This window comes from Scyliorhinus canicula, chromosome 16 (genome assembly GCF_902713615.1).
Source record: "Scyliorhinus canicula chromosome 16, sScyCan1.1, whole genome shotgun sequence".
NCBI classification, from domain to species: domain Eukaryota; kingdom Metazoa; phylum Chordata; class Chondrichthyes; order Carcharhiniformes; family Scyliorhinidae; genus Scyliorhinus; species Scyliorhinus canicula.
The window spans coordinates 81,706,033-81,716,807 of NC_052161.1; the positions used below are offsets into that span (position 1 = coordinate 81,706,033).

At 53.6% G+C, this 10,775-nt stretch overlaps 1 protein-coding gene across 1 annotated transcript in view; it reads right to left on the minus strand.

The window, feature by feature from the left end:
* Nucleotides 1–1,628, minus strand: part of stox1 (storkhead box 1) — a 32,717-nt gene extending 31,089 nt beyond the window's left edge. Inside the window, exon 1 of the mRNA XM_038773359.1 lies at nucleotides 1,308–1,628. Within this exon, the coding sequence (XP_038629287.1) occupies nucleotides 1,308–1,476 (169 nt within the window). The 5' untranslated portion in view covers nucleotides 1,477–1,628. The remainder of the gene's footprint in view (nucleotides 1–1,307) is intronic.
* Between the last annotated feature and the right edge of the window lie 9,147 nt (nucleotides 1,629–10,775).

Genomic DNA, 10,775 nt, shown 5'->3' on the forward strand with positions numbered 1-10,775 from the left:
GGGTAAAATCCTGATGGGATGAATGGCCTCCCTCTGTGCTGTAACATTTCTACGGTTTGAGTGTGGGTGTTCGACAGTACCTCACCATTTCTCCCAATTTTCCTCTTTCTCTCCTCTGGAATTATAATGTGCTGTGTGCAGCCGAGTGGAAAAGAGAACAACAGAACAAAGCTGACTGAAGCTTGAAAGGTCTGGTTGAAGGGAGATAAATAAGCAGAAGGCAAAAGGGCCTTCGGCCCTCCAAGCCTCCCCCAACCATGCTGCCCATCTAACCTAAAATCTTCTACACTTCCAGCACCCAAATCCCTCTATTCCCATCCTATTCACGTATTTGTCAAGATGCCCCTTAAACGTCACTCTCTTCCACCACCTCCTCTGGCAAAACATTCCAGGCACCCACTACCCTCTGTGTAAAAATTTCCCTCTCACATCTCCTCTGAACTTTGCCACTCGCACCTCAAACCTATGTCCCCAAGTGATTGACTCTTCTATCCTGGGAAAAAGCTTCTGACTATCCACTCTGTCTATGCCCCTCCTAATTTTGTAGGTTTCTATCAGGTCACCCCTTAACCTCCGTCGTTCTAATGAGAACAAACTGAGTTTATGCAACCTCTCCTCATAGCTAATGCCGTCCATACTAGGGAACATCCTGTTCCCTTAGCCTCTTCTGTACTCTCTCAAAACTCTCCACATCCTTCTGGCAGTGTGGTGACCAGAATTGAACACTATATTCCAAGTGTGGCCTAACTAAGGTTCTATACACCTGCAGCATGACATGCTAATTTTTATACTCAATGCCCTGGCCGATGAAGACAAGCATGTCTTCTTGACTACCTTCTCCACCTGCGTTGCCACTTTCAGTGACCTGTAGACCTGTACAACCAGATCCCTCTGCCTGTCAATTTTGCCTGTCAAGAAATCTGCCATTTACTGTATATTTCCCACCTGTTTTAGACCTTCCAAAATGCATTACCTCACATTTGTCCTGATTAAACGCCATCTACCATTTCTCTGTGCAGGTCTCCAACCGATTTATATCCTGCTGTATCCTCTGACAGTCCTCATCGCAACCTGCAATTCCACCAACCTTTGTGTCATCTGCAAACTTACTAGTCAGACTGGGCAGTCCCGGATCTTTGGACCCCACCCCCACTATACATGCACAAGAAAAGGGTAAATGGGGCGGGTGTTGGGGAGGAGAGGAAAATAATCTGTTGAGAATATGGCTTTGAAGGGCCTGGAGTCTAGCTGAAGTATAGGGAACCAGTTACTAGCCTGATTCAAGATATGCCTGAGAATCAAGTTACCTGAATAGCACTTGACCAAATATTCCATCAGGGCTTCTTGCGTTACGATTTTATGACTTGCGTTCATCTCAGAGATAGCACAGCAAAGCACTTCTGCCAAGGGAACAAACTGGGATTGAGCAATGGGCATCATTGGTATTGGGGACACATCACCTACAACACAAAACATAATGCAAACATAAAAACAAAATACTGTGGATGCTGGAGCGTGCGATGGAAACAATATGTTGGAAATACTCGACAGGTCTAGAAGCCTTTGTGGAGAGAGAAATTAAGTTCATATTTTAAGTCAAATCTGACTCTTTGGGACTGTTTGAGCTCCGCATAGTCCTCGATTGCCCCAGAGACCAAAAACCTATCGTAGCCTTAAATATATTCAACAATGGAACATTCACAACCCTCTGAGGTAAAGAATTTCAAAATTTACAACTCTTAAAGTCAATTAATTTCTCCTCATCTCAGTCATAAAAGTTTGGATCCTTATCCTGAGACTGTGACCCTGTGTTTTAGACTCCCCGACCACAGAGTCATAGACTCTACAGCACAGAACAGACCCTTCGGCCCAAACTGGTCCATGCCAACTAAAAAGCCCATCCAAGCTAACCCATTTTCCCTCTAAACCTTTGCTATCCATGTATCTGTCCAAATGCCTTTTAAATGTTGTCAATGTCACTGCCTCAACCACTTCCTCCAGCAGTCACCCAAGGTGGATTTTTTTTTACCTCCTTCTATGTCCCAGATATTTTCTCTGATAGTGATGTAAACACTTCACTAGCTCCACCTACCAACTTTGTTTGTACATGGCCACATGTACTGTGGCCATTTCATTTGTTTAGCTATATTCTCAAATGAAATTCTATCTCCTTCTCATCAAACCTTGACAATGCTTGGACATATTTAAATAGATCTCCACCAAGCCTTCGACTATGATGCTCTTTCTCACTATCCTCATACTGTACGTTTCTCTTTACATCCGCCAATTTTAACTGTCATGTTTTATGGCCATTTTCTGAAGTTCAAAGTCTCTCTCTTTTTCCCTTTCTTCTCTTTCCTTTTCTTTTATCTCTCTCTCTTTTTCGCCGATCTGTACCTCCCATTCTCTCTCTTTTTGTTCTGCTAGGGCTATTCTTTCCTTTTCCCTTTCTTCTCTCTCCTTTTCTTTTCCCCTGATCTGTACCACCCTTTCTCTTTCTTGTTCCCCCATGTCGGATTCAATCTACTTTAATTCTTTTTCATGTTCAAGCTGCTTGATCTGTAATTGGATTCTTGCCATTTCCAATGATTCTGACTGTGTCTCAGGCTCAGCTACCACTGCAATTACCTCTTTTTGAAGTTTTTCAGGCAACATTAACTACAATATTTTTGCCAAATCTAAGAGCCTTTTTTTAGTCTCTGTTTGTAAGGTGCTGCGTGTGACCGTCTCCACCCCCAAAATTTCTGAGCCTCTTAAAGAGCCATTGTCCACAACATTGTCCACACCCTACTTAAACTGGAATACACCACCTGTAAATAAAAAAAAAATATGATCACACCTCACTGTCTTTAAGTTCACTGAGCCAACCCAATCACGAAAGATAGACTTTTATCCCAGATGAACCCCCAATTTGCTATGAATGGAGTGGAGTGCACCAGGGAGGACCTCCTGCCAGCAAGAGGCTGGGAGGTTCCTGGACCGTAGGGCCAGTTGGACAGCCCTCCATACCATCCCGTTCTCCCTCTCTACCCGCCCGTTTCCCTGGGGGTTATAGCTGGTCGTCCTGCTGGAGGCGACATCCCTGCTGAGCAGGAACTGACGCAGCTCATCACTCGTGAATGAGGATCCCCTGTCACTGTGGATGTAGTTGGGGAAACCGAACAGAGCGAAGATGGAGTTGAGGGCCTTGATGACGGTGGCAGACGTCATATCGGGGCATGGGATGGCGAAGGGGAACCTGGAGAATTCATCGACCACACTGAGGATATATGTGTTGCGGTCGGTGGAGGGGAGGGGCCCTTTGAAATCCACGCTGAGGCATTCAAAGGGGCGGGACGCTTTCACCAGGTGCACACGGACCGGCCGGTAGAAGTGCGGCTTGCACACCGCACAGACCTGGCAGTCCCTGATGACTGTCTATACTTCCTCGACGGTGTAGGGCAGGTTGCGAGCCTTGACGAGATGGTACAGTCGAGTGATCCCCGGGTGACAAAGGCTGTCGTGCAGGGCCCGGAGTTGGTCTACTTGTGCGCTGGCACATGTACCTTGGGAGAGGGCATCTGGGGGCTCGCTGAGCTTGCCGGGGCGATACAAAATCTCGGAATTATAGATGGAGTGCTCGATTCTCCACCGCAAGATTTCATCGTTTTTGATCTTGCCCCGCTGTGTGTTATTGAACATGAAAGCTACCGACCATTGGTCAGTGAGGAGAGTGAATCTCCTGCCGGCCAGGTAATGCCTCCTCGCCGCACAGCTTCAACGTTAGCCTGGGCTTCCTTTTCGATGGATGAGTGCCGAATTTCAGAGGCATGAAGGGTGCGGGAAAAGAACACCACGGGTCTGCCTGCGTGATTGAGGGTGGCGGCAAGGGCGACATCTGAAGTGTCGCTTTCTCCTTGAAAGGGGAGTGCCTCGTCTACTGCATGCATCCCGGCCTTGGCTATGTCTGCTCTAATACGGGCGAATGCATGTTGTGCCTCAGCCGTGAGGGGAAATTGGGTGGACTGTATGAGTGGGCGGGCTATGTCCGCATAGTTTGGGACCCACTGAGCATAGTACAAAAAAAAACCCCAGGCAGCGTTTGAGTGCCTTGGGGCAGTGGGGGAGGGGAACGTCCATGAGGGGGTGCATGCGGTCGGGATCGGGCCCCAGAACTCCCTTCTGGACCACATAGCCGAGGATGGATAAGCGGGTCGTACTGAACATACACTTTTCTTTATTATAAGTACGGTTGAGGAGAGTGGCGGTGTGGAGGAATTTAGCAAGGTTGGTATCATGGACCTGCTGATTGTGGCCGCAGATGGTGACATTATCTAGGTACGGAAACGTGGCCCGCAAACCGTACCAGTCGACCATTCGGTCCCTCTCTCTTTGGAAGACCAAGACCCTGTTAGTGACGCCAAAGGGAACCCTAAGAAAGTGGTAGAGACGACCGTCCACCTCGAAGGCAGTGTATGGACGGTCCGATTGACGGATGGGGAGCTGGTTGTAGGCGGATTTTAGGTCAATTGTTGAGAAGACCCGGTACTGCGCAATCTGATTGACCATATCAGATATGCGTGGGAGGTGGCACGCGTCGAGCTACGTGTTTGCTGGTCTGCTGTAGTCCACCACCATTCTTTGTTTCTCCCCAGTTTTAACTATTCCCACTTGGGTTCTCCAGGGGCTGTTGCTGGCCTCGATGATACCCTCCCGAAGCAGCCTCTGGACCTCGGAAATGATGAAGGCCTTATCCTGGGCGCAGTACCGTCTGCTCCTGGTGGCAATGGGTTTACAATCGGAAGTTAGATTGGCACAGAGGGAGGGGGGGTCAACCTTTAGGGTCGCAAGGCCGCAAACGGTGAGTGGAGGTAGGGGCCTGCCGAATTTGAGGGTGAGGCTCTTGAGATTGCACTGAAAATCCAGGCCCAGCAATAGTGCAGCGCAGAGATTAGGAAGGACATAGAGATGGAAACCACTGAATTCTACGCCCTGGACTGTGAGAGTGACCGTGCAAAACCCTCGGATCGGGACAGAATGGGATCCAGAGGCCAGGGAGATCCGTTGATAGGCGGGGTGGACCGCGAGGGTGCAGCGCCTTACTGTATCCGGGTGTATGAACATAAGAACTAGGAGCAGGAGTAGGCCACCTGGCCCCTCGAGCCTGCTCCGCCATTCAATGAAATCATGGTTGATCTTTTGTGTACTCAGCTCCACTTTCCGGCCCGAACGCCATAACCCTTAATCCCTTTATTCTTCAAAAAACTATCTGGGCGGTATTCTCCGCCGGCTCCAAAAATCGCGGAGGCCGTCGTGAACTCGGCCGAGGTTCACGACAGCTTCGGGGCCCGCTCCCTGCACCTAATTCACCCCCACCCGGGGGGCTAGGAGCGGGCCCCCGTCGTTCCCTGCCGCCGGAAATGACGCCCGAACGGCGATTCGCGGAGGTCATCCCGCATGCGCAGGAACCCACGCATGTGCGGATGACATCAGCGCGCAGACTACGCGAACCCGCGGGGCCGTCTATCTCCACCGCCGCCCAGCAAGACGTGGCGGCTTGATCTTGCCGGGTGGCGAAGGGGAAAGAGTGCGTCCCATTTGGACGCAGGCCCGACAATCGGTGGGCACCGATCGCGGGCCTGTACCCTTCGGAGCACAGTCGTGGTGCTCCCGTGACAAACGGGCCCCTAGATGCCCCAAACGGGCATCTGGCACCCGTTTCACAAATACAGCGACCAGGTGTGGTTGCTGCCGTGGTGAAACAGGCGTGAAGGGCCGGCCGCTCGGCCCATCGGGCTCGGCGAATCGCCGTTCGCCGTGAAAAACGGCGAGCGGTGATTTTTCCAAGGGGGGGGAGAATCGCGGGGGCGCCGGGGGGGCGTAAAAAATGTTGGGAGGCCCTCCCACGATTCTCCCACGCCACGAGGGGAGCGGAGAATTCCGCCCTCTATCTTTACCATAAAAACATTTAATGAAGGAGCCTCAACTGCTTCACTGGGCAAGGAATTCCATAGATTCACAACCCTTTGGGTGAAGAAGTTCCTCCTAAACTCAGTCCTAAATCTACTTCCCCTTATTTTGAGGCTATGTCCCCTAGTTCTGCTTTCACCCGCCAGTGGAAACAACCTGCCCACATCTATCCTATGTATTCCCTTCATAATTTTAAATGTTTCTATAAGATCCCCCTCATCCTTCTAAATTCCAACGTGTACAGTCCCAGTCTACTCAACCTCTCCTCATAATCCAACCCCTTCAGCTCTGGGATTAACCTAGTGGATCTCCTCTGCACACCCTCCAGCGCCAGTACGTCCTTTCTCAAGTAAGGAGACCAAAACTGAACACAATACTCCAGGTGTGGCCTCACTAACACCTTATACAATTGCAACATAACCTCCCTAGTCTTAAACTCCATCCCTCTGGCAATGAAGGACAAAATTCCATTTGCCTTCTTAATCACCTGTTGCACCTGTAAACCAACCTTCTGTGACTCATGCATTAGCACACCCAGGTCTCTCTGCACAGCAGCATGCTTTAATATTTTATTGTTTAAATAATAATCCCGTTTGCTGTCATTCCTACCAAAATGGATAACCTCACATTTGTCAACATTGCATTCCATCTGCCAGACCCTAGCCCATTCACTTAACCTAGCCAAATCCCTCTGCAGACTTCCAGTATCCTCTGCACTTTTCGCTTTACCACTCATCTTAGTGTCACCTGCAAACTTGGATACATTGCCCTTGGTCCCCAACTCCAAATCATCTATGTAAATTGTGAACATGTATCGACCGGGGAAGCTCAACGAGCCCCCAGATGCCCTGTCCCGCGGCACGTGCGCCAGTACACAGAGCGACCGCCTGAAAGCCATCCACAATTACCGCTGCCACCCGGGGGTCACCCGGCTCGCCCACTACGTCAAAGCCCAAAATCTACCTTTCTCCACTGAGGAGGTACAAGCTGTCACCAGGGATTGCCCGATCTGTGCGGAGTGCAAACCGCACTTCTATAGACCAGACAGGGCCCACCTGGTCAAGGCTTCTCGGCCCTTTGAATGCCTCGCCATCGATTTCAAAGGGCCACTTCCCTCGAATAATCGGAATGTGTACTTCCTGAATGTCATCGCCGAGTTCTCCCGCTTCCCTTTTGCTATCCCGTGCCCCGATATGACCTCTCACACAGTCATTAGAGCCCTGCATAGTATCTTCACCCTGTTTGGTTTCCCCAGCTACATACACAGCGACCGATGTTCGTCCTTCATGAGCGACGATCTGCGTCAGTACCTGCTCGACAAGGGCATCGCCTCGAGCAGGACTACCAGCTATAACCCCGGGGGAACGGGCAGGTGGAGTTGGAGAACGCGACGGTCTGGAAGACTGTCATACTGACCCTCCGGTCCAGGAATCTCCCGGTTTCCCATTGGCAGGAAGTCCTCCCCGACGCGCTCCACGTTATTAGGTCCCTCCTATGTACCGCCACCAACCAGACCCCTCATGAGCGGCTCTTTTTTTTCCCAGGGACACTACCACGGGGGCTCCGCTCCCAGCATGGTTGAAGACACCGGGCCCGGTACTCCTCCGGAAGCATGTCAGGGCACACAAAACGGACCCACTCGTAGAGAAAGTGCTTCTACTACACTCAAACCCCCAATACGCCTTCATAGAGTACCCTGACGGCCGTCAGGACACTGTATCCCTCCGGGACCTAGCGCCGGCAGGATCGAATCCCACCACTACCACCGCCGAGGTACCCCTCACACTACACTCCACCCAACTCGTCGCGCCCCACGGCCCCCGCACCTACCGGGTCGGTACACATGTTCCGCGCACCCGTGCCCAAAAGCTTCCAGCGCCCCCAGTTGAACCAGACGGGTACGAAGCTCGGACAGCATCACCTCCGGAGTCCGCCATCGTACCCCAACCAACCGTGACCGTCCAGCCACAAGAAGAGGCTGCAACCCCGGTGCTCCGCCGATCACAACGGACAACTCGACCACCGGACAGACTCAATTTGTAAGCCATCACCCCCGCCGGACTTGATTTTTTCACAGGGGGTGAATGTGGTGAATTATAAACACTAATAATCCACACTGTATTGTACAACATGTGTTGAGCCTGTACCTTGTACTAGATCATGTGTAGTTGCGCAGTTGTACCCATAGGGGGAGATGAGGAGCTTCGACTGGGCTCCACCCCCTAACCGGAAGTATAAAGGTTGCTGTTGTGAGCCTGCCTGCCAGTTCATCTACAGTTCATCTTGTCACAGGTAGGCTCTTTTGTAAGACAATTAAAACCACTGTTCGCTTCTAACCACTTGTCGCGTGAATTAATGGTCTCATCACCCACTATCTCTGTTCCCCACCCTCTCTCTCATTCCCACCGTTTCTCTCTCTCCCTTCCCCACCCTCTCTCTCTCTCTCCTCCCCACCCCCTCTCTCTCCTCCCCACCCCCTCTCTCTCCTCCCCACCCTCTCTCTCCTCGCCACCCATTCTCTCTCTCCTCCCCGCCCTCTCTCTCTCCTCCCCGTTCTCTCTCGCTCTCTTCCCAATCCGCTCTCTCCACCCCACCCTCTCTCTCTACCCGCCACCCCCACTCTCACTCTTCCCCACCTTCTCTCTCTCTCCTCCCCACGCGCTCTCTTTCTCCTCCCCAATGTCACTCTCTCTCTTTCTCACTTCCCCACCCTCTCTCCTTCCCACCCTCTCTCCCTCCTCCCCACCCTCTATCCTCCACACCCCCTCTCTCTCCTCCCCACCCTCTCTCTCTCCTCCCCACCCTCTCTCGCTCTCTTCCCAACCCTTTCTCTCCACCCCACCCTCTCTCTCTACCCGCCACCCCCACTCTCACTCTTCCCCACCCTCTCTCTCTCTCCTCCCCACGCGCTCTCTTTCTCCTCCCTAATGTCACTCTCTCTCTTTCTCACTTCCCCACCCTCTCTCCTTCCCACCCTCTCTCCATCCTCCCCACCCTCTATCCTCCACACCCCCTCTCTCTCCTCCCCACCCTCTCTCTCCTCCCCACCCTCTCTCTCCTCCCCACCCTCTCTCTCCTCCCCACCCTCTCTCTCCTCCCCACCCTCTCTCTCTCCTCCCCGCCCTCTCTCCCACATCCCAACCCTCTCTCCCCATCCCCACCCTCTCTCTCTCCTCCCCACCCTCTCTCGCTCTCTTCCCAACCCTTTCTCTCCACCCCACCCTCTCTCTCTACCCGCCACCCCCCACTCTCACTCTTCCCCACCCTCTCTCTCTCTCCTCCCCACGCGCTCTCTTTCTCCTCCCTAATGTCACTCTCTCTCTTTCTCACTTCCCCACCCTCTCTCCTTCCCACCCTCTCTCCATCCTCCCCACCCTCTATCCTCCACACCCCCTCTCTCTCCTCCCCACCCTCTCTCTCCTCCCCACCCTCTCTCTCCTCCCCACCCTCTCTCTCCTCCCCACCCTCTCTCTCCTCCCCACCCTCTCTCTCTCCTCCCCGCCCTCTCTCCCACATCCCAACCCTCTCTCCCCATCCCCACCCTCTCTCTCTCCTCCCCACCCTCTCTCGCTCTCTTCCCAACCCTTTCTCTCCACCCCACCCTCTCTCTCTACCCGCCACCCCCACTCTCACTCTTCCCCACCCTCTCTCTCTCTCCTCCCCACGCGCTCTCTTTCTCCTCCCCAATGTCACTCTCTCTCTTTCTCACTTCCCCACCCTCTCTCCTTCCCACCCTCTCTCCCTCCTCCCCACCCTCTATCCTCCACACCCTCTCGCTCCTCCCCACCCTCTCTCTCCTCCCCACCCTCTCTCTCTCCTCCCCACCCTCTCTCTCTCTCCTCCCAACCCTCTCTCTCTCCTCCCAACCCTCTCTCTCTCCTCCCCACCCTCTCTCGCTCTCTTCCCAACCCTTTCTATCCACCCCACCCTCTCTCTACGCGCCACCCGCACTCTCTCTCTCTTCCCCACCCTCCCTCCCTCCTCCCCACCCCCTCTCTCTCCTCCCCACCCTCTCTCTCCTCGCCACCCATTCTCTCTCTCCTCCCCGCCCTCTCTCTCTCCTCCCCGTCCTCTCTCGCTCTCTTCCCAATCCACTCTCTCCACCCCACCCTCTCTCTCTACCCGCCACCCCCACTCTTCCCCACCCTCTCTCTCTCTCCTCCCCACGCGCTCTCTTTCTCCTCCCCAATGTCACTCTCTCTCTTTCTCACTTCCCCACCCTCTCTCCTTCCCACCCTCTCTCCCTCCTCCCCACCCTCTATCCTCCACACCCCCTCTCTCTCCTCCCCACCCTCTCTCTCCTCCCCACCCTCTCTCTCCTCCCCGCCCTCTCTCTCTCCTCCCCGCCCTCTCTCTCTCCTCCCCGCCCTCTCTCCCACATCCCAACCCTCTCTCCCCATCCCCACCCTCTCTCTCTCCTCCCCACCCTCTCTCGCTCTCTTCCCAACCCTTTCTCTCCACCCCACCCTCTCTCTCTACCCGCCACCCCCACTCTCACTCTTCCCCACCCTCTCTCTCTCTCCTCCCCACGCGCTCTCTTTCTCCTCCCCAATGTCACTCTCTCTCTTTCTCACTTCCCCACCCTCTCTCCTTCCCACCCTCTCTCCCTCCTCCCCACCCTCTATCCTCCACACCCCCTCTCTCTCCTCCCCACCCTCTCTCTCTCCTCCCCACCCTCTCTCGCTCTCTTCCCAACCCTTTCTCTCCACCCCACCCTCTCTCTCTACCCCGCCACCCCCACTCTCACTCTTCCCCACCCTCTCTCTCTCTCCTCCCCACGCGCTCTCTTTCTCCTCCCTAATGTCACTCTCTCTCTTTCTCACTTC